The 27,227-nt window shown below is 34.2% G+C and overlaps 4 protein-coding genes across 4 annotated transcripts; 1 reads left to right on the top strand and 3 right to left on the bottom strand.

Moving 5' to 3' along the window:
• Positions 1 to 926: 926 nt before the first annotated feature.
• LOC107629050 (Tryptophan/tyrosine permease) lies at positions 927 to 5,986 on the bottom strand. The gene is made up of 14 exons (XM_016331734.3): positions 5,493 to 5,986; positions 5,059 to 5,099; positions 4,652 to 4,744; positions 4,362 to 4,436; positions 4,009 to 4,058; positions 3,576 to 3,665; positions 3,379 to 3,435; positions 3,089 to 3,158; positions 2,747 to 2,848; positions 2,625 to 2,677; positions 2,281 to 2,419; positions 2,084 to 2,168; positions 1,506 to 1,634; positions 927 to 1,271 (listed from the first exon to the last, which is right to left on the bottom strand). The coding sequence occupies exons 1-14, from the start codon at positions 5,782 to 5,784 to the stop codon at positions 1,087 to 1,089; spliced, it is 1,461 nt and encodes a 486-aa protein (XP_016187220.1). The 5' UTR covers positions 5,785 to 5,986; the 3' UTR covers positions 927 to 1,086.
• A 718-nt stretch (positions 5,987 to 6,704) lies between these two features.
• LOC107629051 (uncharacterized) lies at positions 6,705 to 9,605 on the bottom strand. Its single transcript, XM_016331735.3, has 2 exons — positions 9,367 to 9,605; positions 6,705 to 8,794 (listed from the first exon to the last, which is right to left on the bottom strand). The coding sequence occupies exon 2, from the start codon at positions 8,771 to 8,773 to the stop codon at positions 6,830 to 6,832; it is 1,944 nt and encodes a 647-aa protein (XP_016187221.1). The 5' UTR covers positions 8,774 to 8,794; positions 9,367 to 9,605; the 3' UTR covers positions 6,705 to 6,829.
• A 2,065-nt stretch (positions 9,606 to 11,670) lies between these two features.
• On the bottom strand, positions 11,671 to 15,129 carry LOC107629053 (uncharacterized). The gene is made up of 2 exons (XM_016331736.3): positions 14,914 to 15,129; positions 11,671 to 13,747 (listed from the first exon to the last, which is right to left on the bottom strand). Exon 2 carries the CDS (start codon positions 13,724 to 13,726, stop codon positions 11,777 to 11,779), a length of 1,950 nt encoding a protein of 649 aa, XP_016187222.1. The 5' UTR covers positions 13,727 to 13,747; positions 14,914 to 15,129; the 3' UTR covers positions 11,671 to 11,776.
• Positions 15,130 to 23,462: 8,333 nt separating this feature from the next.
• On the top strand, positions 23,463 to 26,269 carry LOC107629054 (uncharacterized). Its single transcript, XM_016331737.3, has 6 exons — positions 23,463 to 23,759; positions 24,052 to 24,124; positions 24,217 to 24,310; positions 24,877 to 24,993; positions 25,080 to 25,137; positions 25,256 to 26,269. The coding sequence occupies exons 1-6, from the start codon at positions 23,727 to 23,729 to the stop codon at positions 25,799 to 25,801; spliced, it is 921 nt and encodes a 306-aa protein (XP_016187223.1). The 5' UTR covers positions 23,463 to 23,726; the 3' UTR covers positions 25,802 to 26,269.
• The last annotated feature ends 958 nt before the right edge of the window (positions 26,270 to 27,227 follow it).

The following is a 27,227-nucleotide window of genomic DNA, read 5'->3' as shown; positions in this document are numbered from 1 at the left end:
TTCGATGCTTTTATGGTTTTGTAGATGCTATGGATAATTTCATGAGGCAGAGAATGGCTGGAAGGCACCCCAATTTTGATGTTCCTGAACAGAGTTGGGGTGTTGTTAGTTCTGGTCCTTATTCAATATTTACCATTCTAATTGTATTACTATTATTCCTTGGTTGGCTCAGCATAACTCATGTCCTCTTTGCTGTGTTGAGGTGGAAATTTAACACGACAAATAGGACACCAGCTATGCTGAACCAACTAAGGAATAATACAATTGGAATGATACAAGTAATTATATGACTTCTCTCCAAAGACAATATTTATTGGTCGTTGCTATCGAAGTCTTTGAAGACTATGGAGATTATGTTTGTAACGATAATTGTGAATTGTCAAACCCTTCACTTATTTCTCAACTGGCATCAACGACAAATATCAAAGTCCTACAAAAGCTAGAAGAAGAAACCAGGCTTATGCATTCAAATTCTTCAAGGAAATTGAAATACTTGCAGTTGCAGACATCATTTGAAAATGAATTACGTATCATCCAAGAAATAAAACTCAACATCTCGACCAAAATTGAGGTCCCAAAAGCGTGATCCTAAGGTCACACGAAAACAACTCAATCATTGCTCCAATGTTCTTCGTTTTTTTTTTTTTTAAATAAAACAAATATGAGAAAAATCATAACAAGGTTTTATTATTTCCACTTTTCACCCTAAGCTATCAAATTATATTACACACTCTTCATTTGGAAGCCAAAAAACTAAAGTAACCATGTCAAATTAGTGTCTTCACTTACCATTAATTCATGAGCAAAATCATTAAAAAGAAAAATGATTTTAATGGCTTAAGTGCATATATGCTTTACAATAAACAAGATATTATGATATTGGGATGATCCATATCTCTAGCTTTGGTTGTTGTAGTATCCATCATTTATTTATTATGTTTCTTTATTCTTTTCTTGATCTCCAATCAATTTATACAGCTAGCAGGTTCTCCAAAGTGGAATAATTTATACAGTAACATATATTGTAGTAATAATAGAAAACTTATATAAGAGAGGGGGAAGAACATAGTAGCTACATGACTTTCTTCAAAGGTGCTGAAAGTTCTGAATCAATTCAGAAAGAACCACATATCCTGATCCTCCAAGCACCAGTAGTAGTGTTATCTTCCCTCCAGGAACTAGTTCAGGTATTTTCACAGATGCAGATGATGAATTTGAGTACCTATCAGACCATGACATTGCAGCTGGAATAACTCCAAAAAGCACCAACACTGATAGTGACAATGGAAACAAAAGAAAAGAAATACTTGCTGTGTTAGAATCTGATTTAAATCCAACAAATACATACTAACATGTTGTGAAATTAAGAAGCATCAGGGTAATCAAACTCATGAGTTCACCTAAACAAACTCTCACTTGTAAACTCGCAAGAGTTCACGAGTTAAAGAGTTTAATTTACATTGATGATTATATATCAACAAATGTGGATGACACTATTTCTATACCTCCATATGTTCCTGCAAAGTCCAAGGCTTTGAAAAATATTTCTGGGTCCAACAATGCTAGTATTAATGGTGGAATTAAAGTCAGTATGTATGGCAGAGGCTTGTTCTGACCACTTGGGAGTTGCAGCACTGAAAAAATCATCATAATAATGCAATAAAAGATTCATTCAGATATATATTTCTAAGCAAAGCAAATGGTAATTGGAAAATACAAATTAGATTCATATCAATTTCTAGTCTTGCAAATTTGCAGCATACTTGTTGCTTAAACATACAATATAAGTCATTCTCGAAAGATTAGTCTTTCGACAAAATGGTCCCTTAACAATTGATGATGATCCTATGTACCCGAAAGTTTGGTTTCGCTTGACAAGTCTGCCGAAAATGGTTAGTGTTATGTTCATAAACAATGGTCTACTCAAGACTAAAATGAAAATTATATTCATTTGGATACCATGATATAATTATGAATCTTTGAGGAGCCATTTTGTCAGCAAACAAATCTTGAGGATTAAAATGGTGGTTTGCTCAAATTAACTATTAAAGATGAGAAAGAAAATGAATATTGCTCCACTTACAGTCTGCAAGAAAGTCTGATAAACCCAAAACAAATCCAATGTAAGATGTGGTGATTGCAAGAAATGAGAAGGCTGCAACAATAGGCTGCAGAATTTGGTTAGAGAAGAAAAAATTCAGTAAGAAAAAGAAAAATGTTTCCATCAAATTACTCCAGCATATGCATATCAAAATGCAGTTGAGGCTGTCATATACTTACTCCAACTGCTCCACTCGTCGACTGCAATTGTTGTAATGGATCGACGCCCATTGAATTGTCAGTAATAGTTCCTAGGATAACAGCATTCCAAATGAGAAATAGAGCAAGAACTATCCCAGTTCCAAGGATTATTGCAGTCCTACAAGGGAAAAAAATTGATATTATTAAAGGATAGAAAAACTATTTGGACTGAATCTCTATATTGCATAAAACAAAGTTTTACAGACATTCAATCATGTATTTCTATTTTGTTACTTCAACATCAGCAAAAGTAGGCGAAAAAGCTCGATTATCATGTTATTGGAATAAATATTGGAGCAAAGAAAGATGATGAGATTTGTCACCTTACTTTTGTCATGTCTCCTTCAAGATTTGTACAAACAACAGGCACTACATTCTGAACAAGCATATGCCAAAAGTGTTACACTTTGTCCATTGTTGAACAGCTGCAAGTTGGTGATGTTACCTGGTAAACAAACGATAGTGCAATAATTGGTATACTCGCAGGAGCAGCTTGGAAGTTGGCTTTCAGAAGAGCATCCAAGTGTACATCTCCACTTGCAACTGCCTAAGATAGGAAAATTAATCTCTATTTTCTGATATGAAACCAAGGCTAATAAACCATGTAACTGTTTGTTATGACATGAATAATCATGTACTAGTTTTGTTACTAATGAACTCTTGAATTGAAAAAACAGAAAACAATTCATCTTGATAAAACATTTTAATGGCAATAAGGGTGAAAGACACAGAATTTAAAGGAAGAAAAAAAAAAAGAACAACTTGTTTTCGACATGAGAAACCTTACCACAAGAGCAGCAAAGGAACCAATGAGACCGATTACTAGAACACCATTAATCGCACCAATAAATCGCTGGCTACATATTACAATTAAGCCTTGTCAATTTTCTGACCTTACAAAATTAAAAACTAGAACTAGAATTTCAATAACTCATTCTAACTATCTTAGTTACAATAAGCATAGCATGATACAAATTTGTCATAAGGTTGTACAGTGAAAAATAATTGTAAATTTAATGTGGGGAACATCAAGCAAGTAAAATCTACATGAAGATGAGGGAAGAAGGCCAAGCTAACCTTCCAAAGAAGCATAAGCCTCCAAATATCAATGAAAACAATGTTGCACTTTCCCATCTGTGGCCAAAATGCTGGAATCAGCATATAACAAGATTTCAAGATTTGAATGCAGAGGAATGAAGATGGTGTAGGAAAAAATGTTACAACACAACTGGTAGAATCTAGACACAATTTAAGGCAGAGGTAGTGACTTTTACATTGGAATGCCCAGATAATTTGTTAAGATATCTGAAGATCGCGCTATATAGGCAACAAGAAGTGCATAATGGATGAAGATATATGACCAACTGCAAGAAAATGAGGATTCTTGTTAGCTATTTTTTAAAAAAATATTTGAATGAAGTTACTTGAGACCATAAAGATTTGATCTTAGAGAAGTAGATGAAAGAAGTATATATACATATACAAAAGTCAAAAGAAGTAAAGTTTAAGAAATAACAAGCAAGAAAGGTTTCATGATAATGTAGTCACTTGAGTATGAATTAGTGCAGAACTCTTCTCCATTGAATTAATGCCTCTTTAAGTCAATTATATCATATTGATGCAATTGAGAATCTGAGATATATTATGCATGTTGGTTTCCCATAGTTGATGTGAATGAAATTTTACAAAGATGACTTATGAACTTACCTTGAAATTTGAACTCCGGCTGTTCCTAAAGTTCTTTTGGCCATGGATACCTGAACTTTATTAAGATCAAGTTACCAATAATCCAAATAGGCAGAATTTAAAGCTAAAATTTGTTAGAGGATGAAAAACTCCAACATTATAACACAAATCTGTTAACTGTTAAGTTTCAAGCTTTCTAAGATAACTTGTCATATCTAAATATCCATCTTATATAGAACTTTAGTATGCATAACCAAAATCCTGATAAAAGATATCCAGCATTATTTTTGTTTGAAGATTACAAAACTATTTTATTTTTAGATAAATAAAATCACAGAAAATATCAAGCAAGGGAAAGCAGTAGAGAAAGTTACCAGTGATACACCACCAGAACCAAGTTCACACATGGTTTTGACATTTACTTCAGCAATAAGCAACCCTGTTGAAACCTACAAAAGTTTTCACGTATTATGTGCAAAAACTTTCCATGCAAAATTGAGGTTATGAACAGTTGTGCATGTAAGAAAAAATTACAAGCCTCTGAAAGATAACTAAGCTGGAATAGACTACTACAATGAAAAATCTTGCTAGAACATGTGATTCGTGTCTCGATATCACAATATACTATTTGGAAATGATACATAACACAGCTGGTGATAGTTACCATGAATATCCAACAAACAATGCAAGTAACTGCAGATGCTAAAAATCCTGATTCTTGTGTCACTGCAGGTATTGCAAGGATCCCTGCACCAACCTGTGACATTTCTTTGCTTCAACAAACACAATCAGGCAAAAGCGTATAAAGATATCGAAAATTGTGCTACGACGAATATTTAGCTAACTCAAACTTGTAAGAATTCATGAGTTTGGGTTCTCAAATCAAGTTTATTACTTGAACTTTACAATTCAAGTCTCTTGAGTTTGATAACCGTGATTGAGAGAATAGTAATTCAAATATTCACATAAAATCATATTCAATCATCTTTAATTATGTTCAAAAGAAAGGATATCTCTTCATAATTTAGATCACAATATTGTAAGGAAAAAGGTGAAAAAAAAGAGGCTCACAGTGGTGCCTGCAACAAGCAAAATTGCACTGGATAAGCTTCCTGCCAAAATTAACACAAAGGGGAAATTTTTGAATATATTAAAGTTTCAATATCTCAGAAGAAATATAACAAATGATAAAACTGAAGGATTTTTCGGCTCAGTAATATTCTCAAGACAAAAATATAAAGACATTGAGAAACACAAATCGGTTCGGAGAAGGAGACAGATATGGAAACTAACATAATTTCTCTATCCGGAACAAAATTTACTAAATTTTCTGTCTGTCCAAAAACTAGAAACAGGGTGTAAGACACAACATCTCTATCTAGATTGTTTTGCCCTTTATGTTTTTTGTCAAAACACTTAGCACAGAGTCTTTTAAGGACACAGAACTTCTTAACAATGGCAAAACTAGACAGAAGACAAAATAGGAGAGTATGCAGAGTACCAACCAGGTTCCCTTTTCAAAGTCGCTTGGTTAAGGTTTGAGGACAGCCTCTCAAACTCAAATTGTTGCTGTTCTTCCTCTTGTATGGATTGAGACTGCTTCTGTAAGAAGCACTTGTGGAGGTTTCTCTTCAAAGGATAAGGAAGATGAACAGAACTGAATAAGCTTTGTTGAAGATTGGTTTGTTGAATTGGATGATAAGACTTCCATAGTAGCTGTTGATGCTGCTGCTTTCTTGGTTTGTTGAATGGAGTTGGAACTTGGAATGAAGAAGCATGAGAAGAAGAAAACATCATATGTAATATTATATTTAGTAACCCTTTTTTATCTAACTCAATTCAACATCTTTGTTATTTTGAGAGCAAATTTGAACTAAAAAAACAACAGGTTTCATGTTAGTTATGCTTGTGCAACTGAAAGCAATGAAAGGCTATCAATCTCTACTTTTGCACTTTCCTGCAGATAATGTGGGCCATGCTTTCTTTCCATAATTATAATATTCATTTTCAACACACACACACACACATATATAGTTTATCTTATATATTTTCACCTTATTTTTATTCATCAACCAAACATACCTTTAATGTTATTCAACTTCTATAAATTAGCCATATGATCAAATTAAACCCTCAAAAAAGGCATTTTAATAGTAGCCATCAAACAGGTTTATTAATCCATCTATATATTAAAACAAAAAATCATTGTTGTGTATGGTTACTGGTTGCTAATTGCTTGCAGTTGGAAATTGGGTATCCATTCCGCACTCCATTGTTAATATCTTTTATAAGCGGATTGTAAAGTAACATTTTGTTTTTTAGGACTTTGGAGTACATAATTAGTTGACTAACTGTAAAGTACGCCCAATTCCACCTAAGATTAAATATAGATAAAGAATTAAACCAATTATACGAGGGTGGTTCGGTAATGCAGTTAGCCCACATTTTTTAAGTTCATGCACAAAGGAATACTGCTGCAACCACAAAACTAGGCTCAAAATATAAATTAAACAATTCAGAGCCAAAGGTTTTGCACCATAACAGATACCACCACTAGCACTCTTAGAGTTTAATTTGTCATGTTAGTTTTGTGGCTGTAACAAATACTCTAAAATGTCCATGCTTGTTTAGACATCAGAATATTTAGATCAGTAAAGGGGGAACTGGGAAGTGTGAATGTAAAGTGCATGTGTGACTGTGTATGCTAAAGAAAATGCTCTTGGAATGTTCTTTCCACTGCAACCATTAACTGTATAATCATTAAAACCAACATCAAATCCACACACATTTTCTGGGTCTTTCTTTCATTATTATTCTCATTCAGTTTCTCTCTTCTCTCACTCTACAGAGTAGGGGAAGAAACAAACTGTCTGGGTAAACTAAAAAGATCTTTCCCTTCAAAAGGAGAACTCCACTCCCGAGAACCAGCAGCAGATGATTCACCCGAAGCTACTCCACCTTCTTGAAAACCAGGAATGGGAACAATGCTCCCATTAGAAGGCATCGATCTCATTCCCTGCTGAGCAACAACTCCTGAAGCATTTGAGTCATACCTATGACTAGCACTACTCTTTGAAAAAGGTGAAAGCCCTAGCCATAAAGATTGCGACCTTGGTGAAGTTAAGCCTTTATCCAACGACCAGTCTATGCTTGTATAATCGAACTGCATTGACCCGCCAGTGCTCCAGTCTACCGGAGAAGATGCCCCTGATGTGGCTGCCGATCCTAGTCCAGAAAAGAGACCCAGTGAAGAAGCAACAGGGAGTGATGATGATGGAGCAGTTCTACTCCACATGTTATTCCCTCGATTTATTGCCTGGGGATCTATTGAATTGCTACTGCCTGCAACAAACTGTTGTGGAGGTTGATACTGAAGTTGGTGGTACATTTGATTAGAATTGAGGAAGTTTGGACTAAGGCTTCTACTGGTAGGAGGGTGAGATATAAAGCCATTAGACCTCAAAGCTTCTACACCGTTGGTTGGATACCAACTGGCAGCCATACCAGGGGGAGAGGAACTCATGCTGGTGGCTGGGACCTGCTTTGCATTTACAGTTTGAGATCGCTGCATCACAATAACAGGTTCCCTAGCCGAACCGGTTTGAAGGTTCTTAATATCACCTCCAACAGCCATATAACGAGCTTCAGTCTTGGATGGTATGGGAGAAGCTTGCAAAGGCGGTGCCAGCGAATAAGAAACAGATGGGTTAGATCCTGCACCTGGCCACCTTTTGTCAGCTAGTATGGTAGCTTGTTGGGACTTTGCCCATTCAGACTTGGGTTGTATTCTCTTTAAAGGCTGAATATTTTTATTACCGGATTCTGATTGTACTCCTATTGTAGCTGCTGCCTTTGTATAGTTAAAATCCTTTTCATTTTTTTTAGGTTGATTTGGCAAGGGAACAGGTTTTGTTTGTAGCACAACTCCCAACTGCTTACCATTGCTAGTAATAGGGGGATCACCAAGTTCTTCTAGCTTTGGTGGAGCAGATGAATGATTTTGCTTCAGCTCTCTTAAGGACTCTGCAGCCTTATCAAGATCACCCTCACAGTTAACAACCACTCTTTCAACCTCCTGTTTTGAACAATCATATCTTGTTTCCAGGTTTGCAAGCCGCGCAAGCTCTTCTGATATGTCAATTTTCAAATTGCCTGTACCTACATTTTTATCCTTCTGACTTTCTGTTTCTTCACCACCTTCAAACAGCCATGCTACTGATTCCTCCACCCTTCCCTCATTCAGTATCAACGCCATTGTTGCCCGCTCGTGAGAAAATCCCATTGCCACAAGCTGTTGAGCAAGCGATTCTAGCTTCCTGGACATAAGATAACCACTACATCGCTCATGCAACTCTTGTGCTCGCCTTTCCTTTTGGCGCTGATGTTTTCTCTCATTCTTCTGGCGGATTTTCTCTCGCTTATCATTATCAGCTCCCGGTACCGTTTCTGGTCGAACAGGAGGATTAGAACCCTTTTCTTTATGGTCTTCAGACTCACCGGACCAACTACCATTATTTGAAACAGAATCATACTCAACTCCCGGAACCACTGAGCCACCAGGATGTTCATCTGTCTCATCTATGTTCCGGAATCGACCATTAGAATGTATTGGTGAGGTAGCTGTTGGTGACGTTTCAAGAGTATGGAACGTTCCTAGTAATGGATTGTATGCACTTGCTGGAATACCAGCTACTCCATTACCAGACCCCGACGGCTTTGCAGAAGGCTTCTGAGATTCCTTGGTTGCCTTTTTGTCTTTAGACTTAGATCGGGATGCAGGAGACATTTTCCTCAGAAAGCAACAACCCTAAAATATTTAATGAAACTAAATTAAACCACACATTCTTGCCTCTAATTTGCCACTACATATTAACCAAATAACATTATATTCACATTTACATGTAAGCCTCCCTCAAAAAAAAAATGTTCACATCAACGTCATACCTAATTGCAAGCGAACAAGTACTTGCAAGGCTAAATCAACTGCTAATTGATAAAGCGAATTACAACGAAAACTAATTCCGAATCCTCAGTTTAGATAATATCAAATTACCAGGGAGAAAAAAAAAAAAGAGGATCAGGCTAAAAAAATAGACCACGCAAATTCAAAAGGATTCACTATTTAGTATTTGCAACACAATCTGATAACTTTTCACGAGTGCAAAACTTCACTGAAGCATACAACACTATTGAGATCTAAAAAGAAGAACAGAGAAATGAAAAATTCAATAATTTCCAGTATTCTCAGAAATGGATCTAAAGTAGCAATTAAACTAATTGCTAACACAATCAACGTGGCAACAATAGATCACATATGATCAATATAGCGAAAATGACACACACACACACACAGAGGAAGCGGGAGAAGAAGGTAGGTACCTGGATGATTCAGAGAACGAAGCGTTGAGGAAGATTGAGAGATCGATATTGAATTGCAAAATCGTTGAGAGAGAGAGAGAGAGAGAGAGAGAGATAGGTTTTCCGAGGCTGAAACTGAATTTGGTAGAATTAGGGTTTCGACGAAAACAGAGATCTGAAAAGAAATGAGAAAAATACCAAACAGAATATGTCCGAAAATATTTTTGTGGCTTTTAATTTTATCTTTTTTTTTCCTTCCTGTAATAATGAGAAATATATATATATATATATATATATATATATAGATAGTTTTTACTGTAAGAATATGTTGGTTATTTTGTCTTATTAAGTAGCATAAATATAGGTACCCTGTGAAGACCAAAATGACCTTATAATAATAATAATAATATCTTGAAAGACGTCAAAAAATTATAACTCAAATGACATAATTTTTTTACTATTATTTAAAGGTCTTGAATTTGGGTCTCACTTGTAATCAAATTAAAAATTAAAAATTAGAAATTAATTATATAATAAAATAATCATTTGAATAAGTGAATTTATTAACTATATAAAACATTTATCTTATCAATAAATCATAAAAATGCCCATAAAAATGAAATAATAAAGGATTATTGGTACACACTACTGTGGGGGGAAAACTCAAGTGGTAGCATTGGTGGTGGTCTTAATAAAATTATGGAATTACTGTATATTTCTATATAAAAATTGTTTACGTGATACAATTTGAAAAAAATAATAGGAATTACTTAGTAAACTAAATCGAAATAACTACTAAAAATCATGTTTAATCAAATGTTCAATGTGAATTATTATAATAATCAAGAAAGAATACCTCATACAAGGCTCACATATTGGTCAACAAAATTTGATTCCCCAATTCCTCTCCGTTTTAAAATGAGAGTCAAACCTTAACTAACAACATGCCTAACAAATTAATTCTCTACCATTTTTTACTTTTATTATAATTATAATAACTTTACAAATATTTAAATTATAAAAATATTATATATTATAAGTCAACCGTTTTTATTTTTCTTCCTTATTTATGACTGGAAAAAACTTTAACACAAACATTAGAGAATCAATATTTTTCTGTTGTATTTACCTTACATTTGACTCAACATTAAATAACTCTCAGTTTCTTCTACTAAAAAATCAAAATATTATCCTCAAATTTATTTGTTCCCCAAAATACGCTAAATTTTAACAACCGAAATAAAGCTATTATTATTATTATTATTATTATTATTATTATTATTATTATTATTATTATACACTAGTGTTTGACTAGATAAATTTTTTTTAAAAAATAACAATAATACGAATTTTAAGAAGCGTATCTCCAATGTAGTACATAGAGTGCTGGTATAGAGTCTCCTCGTACTCAATTAAGAGGCTGTAGGTTCAAATCTCCTATCTTTAGTAAAAAAAAATGTAGTACATAGAGTCAGAGGCCAAAATTAGCTGGTTGATTTTACAGAACCCTCCAAGAAAAGATTGTACAGTGCACATTGCTAACCATTCTTATTTGCATTGAAGTTTATGACCTTTATGTACCAAAATCTGTTGTATAGGCCACCAGATAGGCATTTAATACAAGGCATCAAATTCAATCAGGGTTTATTTTATTTATTATTAACCCATCTAAATCCCAATGAAACCACTTGAGCAGTTGAACCCTTTTTTTCTTATGGTTAATATATTTAATTTTTCTTTGATTTAAATTGGTCTAATAATTAACTCCCTAGTTCAGTTAAACCCTTGATAAAATTTCGATCCAAAATAGATTAATCTTTGTCATGTTGGACCAAGAGATACCACAAGAAACCAATAGTTGAATACTTATTTTAAATGCAACCACCAATAAAGTGACTGTGGATTTTTATTGGTTAGCCTAAAAATGCATGCAGTTGGACATTCATTCCTTACTCAGTTCTTTACAATTTTTTAACAGCACATTGTTGACCAACTTTGAAGTTCTCAATATCCTCCTTTATTATATTATATTAGGTTAATCCAAGAGTGGTTCAATAATGCTATTAGACATATATTCTAAAATTAATGAAAAAACTGGAATACTGCTGGAACCACAAAACTAGGCACAAAAAATACCATATAAACAGTTCAGAGCCAACAGATTTTGCAACATATCAGTTATCCATTTTTCCCTGCACAGTTTAATTTGTCTCATTAGTTTTGTGGCTGCAACAGTAGACAGCAATATTAAAATGAGTGAGAAGTGTGAACGCAATGAAAGTGCATGTGTGTGCTAAAGTAAGTACTCTGCAACAGAAAGTTTACCACCAACAATCATCAACTGTATGATCATTAAGAACCAACATCAAATCCATGCACATTTTCAGTCTTTCTTTCATTATTATTCTCATTTGATTTTTCTCTCCTAACACTACAGAGAAGGGGAAGAAACAAACTGTCTGGGTAAACTAAAAAGATCTTTCCCTTCAAAAGGAGAACTCCATTCTCGGCCAGCAGACGATGATTCACCAGAAGCTACTCCGCCTTCATGAAAACCCGGCATAGGAACAATGCTTCCTTTTGATTGTACCGATCTCATTGCCTGTTGAGCAACCACTCCAGAAGCATTAGAGTCGTACCTATGACTAGCACTACTCTTTGAAAAAGGTGAGAGCCCTAGCCACAAAGAATGCGACCTTGGTGAAGTCAAATTTCTATCCAACGACCAGTCTATGCACGTATAATCAAACTGCATTGACCCGCCAGTGCTCCAGTCTACCGGTGAAGACGCCCCTGATGTGGCTGCTGATCCTAGTCCGGAAAAGAGGCCTAGCGAAGAAGCAACAGCTAGCGATGATGATGGACCTCCTCTATTCCACATGTTATTCCCTCGATTGGTTGCCTGGGGATCTACTGAATTACTGCTGGCTGCAACAAACTGTTGTGGAGGATGATACTGAAGTTGGTGATACATTTGATTAGAATTGAGGAAGTTTGGACTAAGGCTTCTACTGGTTGGAGGGTGAGATATAAAGCCATTAGACCTCATAGCTTCTACACCATTGCTTGGATACCAACTAGCAGACACAGGGGGAGAGGAACTCATGCTTGTGGCTGGAACCTGCTTTCCATTTACAGTTTGGGACCGCTGCATCACAATTACTGGTTCCCTAGCTGCACTGGACTGAAGGTTCTTAAAATCACCTCCAACAGCCATATAACGAGCTTCAGTCTTGGAAAGTGGGGGAGAAGTTTGCAAAGGCGGTTCCGATGAATAAGAAACAGATGGATTAGATCCTGCACCTGGCCACCTTTTATCAGCAGCTGGTGTGGTAGCTTGTTGGGGCTTTGCCCATTCAGACTTGGGTTGTATTCTCTTAAGAGGCTGTATATTTCTGTTATTGGATTCTGACGGTACTCCTAATGTAGCTGCTCCCTTTGTATAGTTAAAATCCTTTTCATCTTTTTTAGGTTGATTCAGCGGGGGAACAGGTTTCGTTTGTAGCCTTGGACTCACAACTCCTGACTGCTTACCATTGCTAGTAATAAGGGGATCACCAGGTTCTTCTAACTTTGGTGGAGCAGATGGATGATTTTGCTTCATCTCTCTTAAGGACTCTGCAGCCTTATCAAGATCACCCTCACAGTTAACAACCACTCTTTCAACCTCCTGTTTTGAACAATCATATCTTGTTTCCAGGTCTGCAAGCCGGGCAAGCTCTTCTGAGATGTCAATTTTCAAATTGCCCGTACCTACATTTTTATCCTTCTGACTTTCTGTTTCTTCACCACCTTCAAACAGCCATGCTACTGATTCCTCCACCCTTCCCTCATTCAGTATCAATGCCATTGTTGCCCGTTCATGAGAAAATCCCATTGCCACAAGCTGTTGAGCAAGAGACTCTAGCTTCCTGGACATAAGATAACCACTACATCGCTCGTGCAACTCTTGCGCTCGCCTTTCCTTCTGGCGCTGATGTTTCCTCTCATTCTTCTGGCGGATTTTCTCTCGCTTATCATTATCAGCTCCCGGTACCGTTTCTGGTCTAACAGGGGGATTAGAACCTTTTTCTTTATGGTCTTCAGACTCACCGGACCAACTACCATTGTTGGAAACAGAATCATACTCAACACCCGAAACAACAGACCCAATGGGATGTCCCTCTGTCTCATCTATGTTCCGGAATCGACCATTTGAATGTATTGGGGAGGTAGATGCTGCTGAGGTTTCAAGAGTATGAAACGTTCCTAGTAATGGGTTGTATGCACTTGCTGGAATGCCAGCTACTCCATTACCAGACCCTGATGGCTTTGCAGAAGCCTTCTGAGCTTCCTTGGTTGGCTTTTTGTCTTTAGACTTGGATCGGGATGAAGGAGACATTTCCTTAGAAAAGCAACTGGCCTACAATATTTAATGAAACCACATTGTTCTTTTTAATCGGATGCTAAATGGGTAGAGTACTATATATTTACCAAATAATATTCTATTCACAAAGGAGAGAAAAAGAAAGCAACAATTACATCAACACCACACCTGTTGGCAAATGACTAAGCACTAGTAAAATGAAATCAACAGATTATTGATAAAACTAATGAGAATGAAAAACTTGTTTTAAAACTTCAATTTAGTATATCAAATTATGGGGGAGAAAAAAATATCAGGGGAAAAAAAAAGAGCAACTGAAATTCAGAAGGATGGACTTAATTATAATTCTTTATTTACAACACAGGCCAATAACTTTTCACAAGTATTAAGCTTTACTAAAGCATACATCACTTTACGGATCAAAAGAATATGACATAAGACAATAGAAATGAGGGAGAAAACCAGTTTTTTTTTTCTTATTCAGTGTTTATTCTTCCTGTATCCTAAAAAAAAAACATATTACATCCTCTTCATTCGAGTCATATTGACTGATAAATCTAATGCAAGTAAGAGATTAGACTAATTACAATCATTTTCAGATCCAAAACATAGCAAACAACAAAAAAGATGATGATGATCTTCTGCTAACGGCTCCAATGAACCTTGTCCCTAAAATTCTCTGACGTATCAATCCTCCCTAATCAAAATTCAAAATTTGCTAAGCTACATCGTATAATACCGAGATTCTCCAAAACTTTCGATATGTAAATACGAAAACTACGAAAAGATTCACACTTTCTGGCAGAATCAAACATATTGCCAATGAGGAACCCAATACATACATGCATACATCAAATTCAGTATTCAAAAGCATTGATATTGAACAACAATAACCAACGAGTCATGACCAAAAAAAAAACAACGAGCCTCACACAATTCACGCAATCAAGGATCGAAACGGAGACCCGATATTGAACCAATTCAATCCAAACCAAAATTCAAAAAAGGCAAATGCGGAATTCTAATAACATAATTCAATTATTCCACGAAACCCTAAATCTAAAACACGAGATTCCTAATCCTCACTCTCCAATCCAATCAACGTGGCAAAGTAAGATCATAGAAAATTAAAAGAGGGGAAATGAAAACATGAGAGAGATAGAGAGAGGGAGGTGGATGAAGAAGAAGGATTAGGTAGGCACCTGGGTGTTTCAGAGAAGGAAACGTTAAAGAAGAAGAAGAAGATGAAGATGATGATGATGACGACGATGACGATGGAGAGATTGCTATTGAATTGCAAAATCGTTTAGAGAGAGAAATGGAAGAGAGAGAAAGATAGGTTTTTCGAGGCTGAAACTCAATTTGGCAGAATTAGGGTTTTGAAGAAAAAATCAGATCTGAAAAAAAAAAAAAATACCAATCGGATTATGTCAGAAAATTATTTTTCTTCCTAATTCTCTCTGTTATTTTTTTAAATAAAAATATAAATTTACGCGTTTAAATAATTTTTTAATTGTCACCAAAAAAAATAATTTTTTAATTAATCACTTTAATAATATAAAAATATATTATTAGATCTTTGATAAAATTATTTGATGGTATGAAAGACACCAAAAAAAATTTGATGGTATGAATACATAGAAATTAAATTCTTTTATTATGTATTTATTTACAGGCAAATTTTTTAGTGTCAAAATGGCTGAACTTATTTTTTATAATAAATTTTAAATATTTAAAAATTATTTATTTTTATATTTTTAAATTAAATATTAATTTTTATCTCTTTTTAATAAATTAGGTAAATATATATAGACATCATAGTATGTACTTTATTTATATAAGAATAAAAATGACCTCTTAAAATTAATATAATAAAAATATCATAATTTGGATATAATAGAAATGTAAAAGAATTTTGTGTTACCATTAATATACAATAAAAATTTATATCATTTGTAATCATTAATCTTAACTATCGTTTAAATAATTATACAAATAGAATAAGATTTGATTTGGTAAAGTTTTTTGAAAAGGTGTTTGTATTTTTTAAAAACTTAAGTTTTTTATACTAGACTTTTATCTTGCATTTAGTAAATCAAAAAGATCATGTGCTTGTGTTTGTAACTTTTAAAAGATCAAAATACTTTTAAAATTACCTAAGATAGGGCTTTTTAGAGTTGATTTGTGCTTTTCAAAATTTAAAAGTCTAGTATAACCTCATATGTTAACTAATTTTTAAATTTTAATGCTTACATTTATATCTATTATAATATTTTTAAATTTTAAAACCTATTTTACTAAATATAATTATTGTTGATCAAAAGCTATTTTTAATTTGATTTACCAAACATAAATGCTACTAACTTTTAAAAAATCATATTTTAAAAATTAACTTTTATAAACTATTTTCATAAAAAAATTTTTTTTACCAAATTAAGTCTAATTTTGATTGAATAAAAATATCAAAATTATTTTACATGATAAACTAATCATAATTACATACATAAAAAATCAATAAAGTAATACAATTTTACTTTCAGATGATAATTTTATATTACTATATTCAAGAATTAAATTATAAAAGTCTAATAGTATATTATAATCTTTCTTTTTTTAATTTTAATTCCGTGAATGTGAATATCTTTAAGTGGTCTAAACATGTCATTATTTTTTTCATTATTCCTTGTTAATATATTTTTTTATTATTTTTCCTCACAATTTTTAAACAAGATTTGAAAGTATATATATATATATATATATATATATATATATATATATATATATATATTAAGGGTGTTTGGGATGCGGTTTTGATCGATTTTAAGTCAAAAACTTATTCGATTTAAACACTAATTTTATTTGTAGTGCAGTTTGAATTGTTTTTTTTTTTTTTTAAATTCGATCCGATCCAATCAATTTCAAGTGGTTTGGATTGAATTAAATTTGCGGTTTTGTAAATTAAAAAATTAAATATATATAACAAGTCTCAACATCAAATTTTAAATAACCAATAATGACATAACAAGTCTCTACAATATTTTAAAAACTAACGATAACATAACAATAGAAATAAAATTACAGGTTAGTTAAAATAAATAAATAAATCACATTTTGAACATAAAATATTTATTAAATAATAATAATACATGAATAATATAAAAATATATAATAAATTATCATGTTATAAGTATAATTATAAATATAATAATAAAATAATAATATTATAGCATATTGTGCGGTTTGAATTGAATTTGATCGATTATGAAAAATAGATTCGAAAATTCGATCCGATCTAATCAGCGATTTGCAAAAAATAAAATCTAATCAAATCTAAATTAATACGATTTTAATCGATTTTTAGTTTGAATTGAATTAGATAAACAATTTAATCTGTATCGATTTGAATTTAAACACCCTAATTATATACCACCTTAAATGAAAATCAAAGTAGACACCTGTAAAATTTATAAATAGAATATCATTTGAAAGATAACATAAGTTACCTTGTAAGTTATAAATATATCTTATCATTGTCAACAATGGGAAGTGTTCCGTGCGTATAGAGCCGAGGTATAGCGACTCTTTCTGTCTGCTACTATGCTCAGGTGGAAGAGGTATACATCGGCTGAGTTGGAACACCACGGCGGGAGCACCTGCAAAAAGCACTCCGACACTCAAGTAAGAATGTGAGTTATGAGAAAATAAGAGAAGTAAATCAGAGTGAGTTCTATGACCTGTCTTACTCCGGAGTTACCTATCTGTTTATATAGGCTGTAAAATCCCTACAATACCCTTACTCTCCTTTTTCCCAAACCAAACCCTAACCCTAATCTCAAAATAAATCTCACACCCTCTCTCTTACATACATACACACACACAATTCAGAGAAAGAGGGAGAAGTAATGGAAGCAAAGAAAAGAGAAAGGGGAGAGTGAGGGAACGGAGAAGAGAATAGAAGGAGGCTGTCCACCATCACTGCCGTCGCATTGGAGCACGCCGGCGTCGCACCTCACCGCCGTGGAGCAGCCGTCCCACGTGTCGCCGCCGGCGCTGACGAAGAGGGGAGAGAGTGAGACGTTGAGGCAGAGAGCTGCCGCCGCGGGAAACGCGATGGAGGAGAGGACGCCACCAGCTCTGTCACGCCTGGTTACTGCCTAGCATGCCGTCGGAGACCGCCGTTCCCTCACCACTGCTGCGTCGCCGTTGATAAAGCTGTTGTCGCTGCCGTGAGCCGCGAACAGAGGAGGGAGAAGGAGGCGAGTTCGTGAGGGAGAAGAAGCAGCGCTGCCACCTTGCCGTCGTACCTCCTTGCTACCGTCGAGCTGTCCGCTGCCATTGTTGCCGTTCTGGTTCGCTATTTTTCCCTTGAATATGTTTCACTTCCGTATCCTGCCATTCTGAATTTATTGAACCTTTGCTTTACCTTGGATTTTCCAGCACTATTTCTTGTTGTCTTCCATTCAATTTGAATCCAATAGTTTCTCTGGGTGCTATGATCATCGACGTTGCAATAAGAAATGGATGCTGCTGTTGTTGCAGCCGCAACTTTCCGCTGCCCGATCCAAATCATGTGACACTTCATTTCATTCTACATCGATCATCCTCACCCGTTAATTTCGCACTTCGGTTTTGGTCTCTTCGGTCCTTTAGGGCCACGTTGTGAGTAGACTTTAAATTTATAATTGTTTGGCTTTACGTCTATAATTATTTGGATATACGGTGCTTGAACTTGTTATACTTACAAAGAGTATTATCAAATGATTTTAAATTAGTTTTAATAATTGATTTATTAGAACTAAATGCTTATCCTTGTTAAACTCATTTTAATATGCACATGAGACTATATATTATGTTTGAAGAAGTTTTATATTATTTTAAAGCATTTGATTTTATTCGAATATGTATTTTTGAAGCATTGAAATTTTGTTGGTATTCATTTATTTTGGAATTGTGAAATATTTTGAAATGCCTTAAGATTGAGAAAATATGATTGAATCTGATTTGGATGAGAAAGTATTATCTGATTTGATTTGATTCGATACCTTATATATTTGAAAGATCAAAGATTGGTTGTATTTGAAATTATATGTTTTGAATTGGTTTGGGATGCTCGTATTAGAAAACCGTAGTTAACGGCAGTTATGACGTTAACCTAGATGCATCTGGCTCAGACCTCAGCTAGCAGGGGCGTTGCTAGCCTAACGTGTAGGCCACACGTTGGATCTGTTATTCCGTGTGGACACACTAGAGGAAAGGGCTACCCTTAGAGGTGGAGCCGTCCAAGTGTGGACTATTTGATTTGATTTCTGTATGAGAACTCCCTTATTGATTCACTTATTCATATAAATTATTATTTTCTAACTAAAATTATTTTCATAATAATGTTTAGATGGTCTCATGTGAATTATAGATATACTGTCTAGTCACTGAGTTGCAAAACTCACCCCTTTTTTTAAAAAAATATTTTTCAGGAATAAGTATTTGATTATGTGAGCTTTTCTATTCAAGAGTAGTGATCAGCAATGGATTCTATTCCTTGTTGAGTTCTTAGACGTCATCTGCTCCATATGTCACAGGCAAGATCCATCTATATTTATTTATTTTATTTTTGTTCAATTATTTAATTATTCATTCTAGAAAGTGTAAATTTATTCAAAAAGTATTTGTAACATTTTTATTTATCTTATATTCGAATCTGTTAGGCTTGCTAGGGAACTCTTTTTCCTGAGCGCCAGTCATGGCTCATTTTGGCCATGACATAGGCGTTTGAGGTTGTTTAGTTGGAGTTAGTTTCGGGATTCTCCGGATTTACCGAAGTTATCCACAAGGCTAACGTTTGACCCGTTAGTTGTGGTTCCGAGCTTTGTTAAGCTCGTCCGGATTTTGTGGTAACGATTTTGGAGATAGTTTTTGACTTGTTGGAAGCCGTTATCAGATTATGTAGTCGAGCTCTGACTTGACTTTTCCAGGTTATTAGCCGAGTTTAATTTTGGGTTGTTAGCCGAGGTATAGGGTACGTATCATAGCCCCCAAGCTTGCCTTGTGTTCCAGAGGAAACATAGGCGAGCTTCTAGTTTCTTCGTATACCTCGGCTATTGTAGGCATGATGTCCCGAGCTTGCATTTTTTGAATTTGCTGTACGTGGCCGAGTTATAGCACACGCGGCCGACTTATACGGATGGATCACGAACTGCTTTATTTTGAATTTGTAAGTGGCCGAGCTATAGCGTACGTGACCGACTTATAAGGACAGATCAGATCTAATCTCCAAATTATAGTTTGTATCTGTCGAGTTATAATGACTAGATCACAGCCCCCAAGCTTGACCTGTGAAAGTTTTCAATTAAACAGGTTGAGCTTCCGACCTATAAATTGAAATTATAGCAGCCCCAAGATCAACCTGATAATCTTGAAAATAAAATTGGACAAGTTTGTCACTGGAAAATGGATTGCTTATTTCAATATGTTTTTGAACGAGCTTATAGGTGATTGTTTGTTGGAATCCTACCGACTTATAGGTGATTGTTTGTTGGACGGACGCCGACTTATAGGTGCCGGTTTGTTGGACTGAGGCCGACTTATAGGTGTCGGTTTGTTGGACTAAGGCCGACTTATAGGTGTCGGTTTGCTTTGATTGATTCAAACTTATAATTATCAGTTTGTTTGAAGTGATTCCGACTTATAGTTGTCGATTTGTTAGATTGGTTCCGACTTATAACTGTCGGTTTGTTTTTTGTATGCCGACTTTAATATTAGTTTGCCATAATATGTGTAGAGCGTAAACAATAGCTGAACTAAAGGCATGGATAAAAATAAAGAATGATGAAGTTAAAAATAATATACTTTTTTATTAAAGATTACTCTCTTAATATAGAAAGTATAGGATGAAAGAACCTCATTAAAACCTCTCCAAGCAAAATCCGGTGTAAAAAAAGTCGTGTGAGTAGAGAAAAGAGTACATCTTCGAGCCATAGTTCTTTGCCTAGTAGTGCTTGAAGGGTATAAGTCCCTGCCGATCAATTTGTTGATTCAAAAAGATCCTCCTGGTAATCTTCTTTTGATTGAGTTGGTTTATTGATCCGCCGAGCTTCTCTAAGCTCTTCTATTTCCATCTGTCCAACTGCTTTTTCTCGAAATTCTGCTAAAGTCTTTGGCTTGGTCACGGCTATAGTCTCTTGAAATTTTTCAGGACAGAGGCCGCTTTTAAGTGCGTGCAGGTGGACCTCGGAACTGAGGTCTGGAATCTCTATAGTTACCTTGGCGAATCGTGTCATACAGTCCTTCAGGCTCTCGTGTTGTCCTTGTTTGATAGTGCTGAGGTAGTCTGATCCGTGTACGTATATCTTTGATGCGGCGAAGTAATTAATGAAAGACCTCGCCAGCTCTTTAAAGGAAGAAATTGATCCTGCAGATAATTTAGAGAACCACAGTAAAGCAGCACCATCAAGGTAAGTGGGAAAAGAACGACAAAGTATAGGCTCATTATTAGCGCCGTTGAAGAACATCATGGATTGAAATTTTTTAATGTGAGCTCGGGGGTCACCAATCCCCTTATAAGGCTCCAGGGAGTTAGGCAACACGAAATTCTTCGGCATCTTGAAGTTTGTGATTTCTTCGGAGAAGGGGTTGTCTAGCGTCAGCTTTTCCTTTGGCGGGGTGATGCTCAAGGGGTCTGAGTTTCCCAGGGCCGAGCTTTTAGAGCTACTCTCCTCGTGCTTTCCTGCGTTATTCTGTGTGGAGAGCTCGGCAAGTCTTCGGACTTCTGCTTGGAGCTCGGCCATCTGGACTAGGAGCTCGGCTTGGTTGAAGGGTTAAGCTCCGTTTTCAGCCATATCTGAAAGGTCAAAATCCCTGCACAAAAGAAAAGAAAAAAGGGCAATGTAGGAGTAAAAGTGGGGTTAAATTAACTCAGGGCCCCACGGTGGGCGCCAAATGTTCCGTGCGTATAGAGCCGAGGTATAGCGACTCTTTCTGTCTGCTACTGTGCTCAGGTGGAAGAGATATATGTCGGCTGAGTTGGAACACCACGGCGGGAGCACCTGCAAAAAGCACTCCGACGCTCAAGTAAGAATGTGAGTTATGAGAAAATAAGAGAAGTAAATCAGACTGAGTTTTGTGACCTGTCTTACTCCGGAGTTACCTATCTGTTTATATAGGCGTTTGAGGTTGCTTAGTTGGAGTTAGTTTCGGGATTCTCCAGATTTACCGAAGTTATCCACAAGGCTAACGTTTGACCTGTTAGTTGTGGTTCCGAGCTTTGTTAAGCTCGTCCGGATTTTGTGGTAACGATTTTGGAGATAGTTTTTGACTTGTTGAGAGCTGTTATCAGATTATGTAGCCGAGCTCTGACTTGACTTTTCCGGGTTATTAAATGAGTTTAATTTTGGGTTGTTAGCCGAGGTATAGGGTACATATCAAGAAGCAACCAAATTATAAAATAAAATAAAATAAAAAAAACATGACAGCAATCCAAATACTTTAATTCAATATTACTATTTTTTTTTTACGGAAATTCAATATTACTAATGATTTAGATAGATTGTTTATATCAAACACACTTATTTTTGGCATGTATAAAGTATATTTTATCCAAAGTATATCCACAATGATGTCAATATATTCATTATTATTATTATTATTATTATTATTATTATTATTATTATTATTATTATTATTATTATGGCAGGCAATATATTACATATTCAAGACATAATTGCACACTAAACGATAAAATACTAAACATAGATCAAATGAAGGCCACCAAAAAAATAGGTTGGATACTTATCTCGATTAAGATTCAGTGTCAAATTTGTTACATGATTTTTGGTAATATTTTACTAAGACTATATTTCAAATTTGTTACTTATCTCATTAATCATATTTTTTTTAAAAAAGCTTATCATCACATCTTAACCATTGATTATATAAGAGATATTAATGATTTTCCGAATCAAAGGATTTAACTGAATTAACTGAAAACCATTTGCCAACAAATTAGTCAAAATCCAGTAAATTAATAGAGATTTTTTAGTAAAAAGTTAGTTCAAAAAAATTTATTTTTAAAAATATATTTTATATGTACATAAATTATTTTATTATATCTAGTTCAATTTGTCTAAATTTGAATTGAATATATAAATTTTGATTTTTTATTTTATTATTCTAGTTCAATTTGTCTAAATTTAAATTTAATATATAAATTTTGATTTTTTAATTTTTTCTAATATCTTTTATTTAATAGGCCATAAACTAATTTATTGTTACTTGTTAGTCAATAAATTATTTAAACAGACTAATAAATTAATCACTTAAAATTTTAAATTTTAAACTTTATCGATTCAACAATAAATATTTTGAAAATACAGAAATAATAATATTACAATATCAATATTTTTATACAAATAATTCTTTTTTAGGGTTGGACCATAACAAATCAGATTTTTTTAAAAAATAATAAAAAAATATTTTATAAAAATGTTATAAATTACATATTTTCCTAAGTAATTTTTTTTATTTATTTAACAAAAAATCCTAGCAAATCTCAAACAATATATATATAAATTTTAAAAATATTTATTAAAAAATTTAGAGACATGTAACTTTGTTAAATTCTGGTCAGCATGTAATCAACAAAAAAAAAATAAATTATTAAATAAAATTTCACACCATTAAAATTATTATGAATGATTATTTAATGATTACAATCTTTATTTTCTTTTTATTTTATCTTATCTTAATTAGTTAGGAGCTTGAAAACTGAAAAGAAAGGAGTGGTCAACGTGATAAGTTTCAAAAATCAAAAGACAAAAAAGGTTTACACCGTAGGAGTCTCCTAGAATACCGCTTTGTGGAACCTCCATTCTCAAAATCCATAACAAACAAAACTTTTCCCCTTTTCACTTCTTCTTCTTCTTCTTCTTCTTCGTTTGATACTCTTATCTCTTCCTTCTTCTTCATATAAACCACCCGAGAAGGGTTTTTCTTGTCTTCACTAGAAAAACTGAAAAAGAGAAACATGAGGAAGAAACTGGATACACGTTTCCCTGCTGTAAGTTCTGGCCTTTTCCTCGTTTTCTTATACCCTTTTGCTGAAAGTTTGTAACTTAATCTTTTGCATTTGTAATCATTGTGATTCTTTTATGGGGGTTTGTTTCCATTGTATTGGTTCATGTTTGGTTTTGGAATTTCCTTTATTCATGTTTTAATGTGTAAACTTGTTTTCTATTTATTGTTATTGTTATATATTATGATATATTCTCAAATGGGTATAAATTATGTGTGGGAATTGTTGACCTTTGTTAATGAATTGGTTGTTGTGCTATTTTGTTCATTATTGACAGGCTAGGATTAAGAAAATCATGCAAGCTGATGAGGATGTAGGGAAGATTGCTATGGCTGTGCCTCTTCTAGTTTGTAAGTAGTCTCTTATTGGTGTATTTATTTTTTCTTGTTATATGTTTTGAGGAATTTGTATCAATTTATCTCTTGTTTGTGTATAATGGCAGCTAAAGCATTAGAGCTATTCCTGCAAGATTTGTGTAATAGGACATATGATATAACTCTTAGGAGAGGGGCAAAGACCATGACTGCTTTGCATTTGTAAGTGATATTCTTTTGGCTTCAATTTTTTATTTTGTGTTAAGGATATATTGACATGTAGGTTCCTTTTTTTGTTTGGTTGGTGATAGCAATGATGTTCATAAGAATAGGAGATCTTCGAGGTTGTTTTGGTAAGTGTCTCAGGACAAAAATACTGATAAGACAGAAAAGTTGTGTCTTTGTCTCTGTCCCCATCGTTCGTAGCTTTTTCTTTGTGGACAGAAATTTCGGCAAATTTTCCTTGTGTATGTATGCATCTGTCTTCAAAACATGTTTTTGTATTTTTGTCCTGAGATAGTTACCGAACGAGGCTTCTATTGATAGTTTGCTTAGTCACATTATCCTTTCATGTTCTTCTTTTGGTTTGATATCCAAAGATGTTTAAGATTAAATTCCCCTTTATAATCTTCCATTTATCGAATACATAAATATAATTAGACCAATGGAAAAGGTCGAAGGCATATAAAATTTTGGGATGGCGTTGCTTTCTGAATGTTTTGCTCAAGTGTTATGCTCCTCTTTCTAGTATCTAATAGCTTCAATTACTTGAATCCTTGCCTTTGCAGAAAGCATTGTGTCCAGACATTTAATGTGTTTGATTTTCTGAAAGATATTCTCAACAAGGTTCCTGATTTAGGTGGTTCTGGTGCGACGGGTGATGATCGTTCTATCCCTAAGAGGAGGTTTGTGCTTTGCTTGATTCTGTTGTTTGTTATTTTGAAAATGTTCTATTATCGCTGAATTTTGTTTATCTTGTATCTTACATCAGGAAAGTTGCGGAAGGTGATGATAATGACAGCGATGAGGAGCAAAAGAGAAATAAGATGGTAATGTATCAAATGTTTTAAATTACTTCAAATTAGAAGTTATATGACTTCTCCTTTTTCTTGTATGAATCCGCAGTAATATATCAGTTTTTTTTATGTTATCTGATAATTTGCGCAGCTAGAGGCCAGAAATACTAGTGGCAGAGGAAGGGGTAGGGGGAGAGGTAGAGGTCGTGGCCGAGGACATAGAACAGCAGATCATGATCATGAAATGATTTTGCATGTCAAGTTTGAAGATGAATCTGATGTATTGAAGCAAAATGGCAAGCACACACACAGCAGTGAAAGCCCGGAAAATGTGTTGGAACATGAAGAAGTTAAGCCGAGTTTGTCAGTTAGCAGGCAAGCCGAAGCGTGTGTAAGGAATATCGACTTAAATATGGCTCCAGTTGATGAAGATATGGATTCATTCGACACACAAGCTCCAGTCCCAGTAATGGATTCATCGGACACACAAGCTCCAGTCCCAGTAATGGATTCATCAGATACACCAACTCCTGTCCCGACTACCTCATCTGCGAAACAGAGAGTAGAAGAGAAGCACGAGGAATACCCTGGATGGTCCTTTTCGGACATGGAAAAAATGAGCATCGACACCATTCAGTTGGCGAACATAAACGGAAGGATAGATGAAGACGACGAAGATTATGACGAAGAAACATAGGTGAGTCACTCAGCATTAGTTTAACTATGAAATAGTGTGATTTGTAAGTTCTGATTGGAGAACTAGAGTTAGAACTTTTAGGACTAGAGAGTTATGACAGATCATTAGTGTTTAGGAAGGTTAGGATGGAGATTGCATTTGATGATTACTCTCCTTACTACCTTAGTTTAGAGTTAAAAAAAATGTAGAGATGGTTTCTTCTTAGAAATGTTTCACCTTAATGTAATTTGATAAGTTATCAAGTTTATCATCTGATGGAGGGATTGCTTACGGTAGGCATTGCATTAGATTTTATGGTTCAAAATCTGATGAAGGTGTCTCCCTTAAGCAATCCCTTTCCGATTAAATATATTTGTATGCGTGCGACCCCAACATTCCCTACTTGTTTGATTATTGCTGAGCAGTTTTTGGATATCAAACTCCTTTCCAGAACGTAATTTTAATGTGGCCGATTTCTCTTCTTTGCAATCAGTTTCATTGTAGCACCTGTCGCCCTAGCTAATCGTCCTCCGTTTCCGAGTATGATTTTTATGTTATGTATGATCGTGCCTAAGGATATATCAGTTAAAGTGGATTTTTCTTTTTGATCATTTAAAATTCTTTTTCAAACTCTACAAGTTTCTTCTGAAACATAGGACTCAACATTATTCAACTTTCTTTATAACATTCACTAGCTATGTATTAAAAAAGATGAGTGATTTCTTTTGTGATTGTCCATTTAATTCTCCAAGCTCTTGCAAGATAGTTAAACAACTTATCCTCACTTGGTTTTAGGACTATAAACTATAAAATAACTTTCTCTGATAATAATAGTTTATTATAAGATAAAAATTTATATACGATTGTCTTCATGTAAAAGTTAATAGAATTTTATCTTGCTATGAAGATTTCACAATGGAAATCCAATATGGTTTTGGCGTATTCTCTTTGGAATGATTCATGGATAAATATAAACGGTGAAAGGCAAGTGAGACCCGTCATTGTGCAGATTTAGACATAATCATCATCCTAGAAAAAGTTGGCAGATACTCATAAAATAAAGATAAGGTATAAAATAAGTAATATACGTGATACTCTAGCTAGAGTATAATAGATAAAGCAATTTTATCTATTTGAATGTTATCTCATGATTTTTCTTCTTGAAAAAGAAACAATTGAATAATCTCTATCTAGATCAAACCAGAAAATTTGATCCCAATTCACACACAGACTAGAGATGCAAAATGCATGTTTGCTTGGTTTTAGATATAGTTCAAACTAACAAAATGGAGTTTTATAAACATATTTAAAGGGTTTATAAACATGTAAACACATGTTTTAATCCTAAAATTGTTTTCTATATCATTAATAGGATAAAAGTAAATGTATGATTTGAGATCAAATCAATTTGGTTCTCAAATTTTTATTTATTAATTAATTCAGTCCC

This window comes from Arachis ipaensis, chromosome B3 (assembly GCF_059453495.1).
Source record: "Arachis ipaensis isolate K30076 ecotype BB chromosome B3, ASM5945349v1, whole genome shotgun sequence".
NCBI classification, from domain to species: domain Eukaryota; kingdom Viridiplantae; phylum Streptophyta; class Magnoliopsida; order Fabales; family Fabaceae; genus Arachis; species Arachis ipaensis.
Note: the sequence above shows the minus strand (reverse complement) of the source record. Positions and strands in the feature narration are given on the sequence as shown.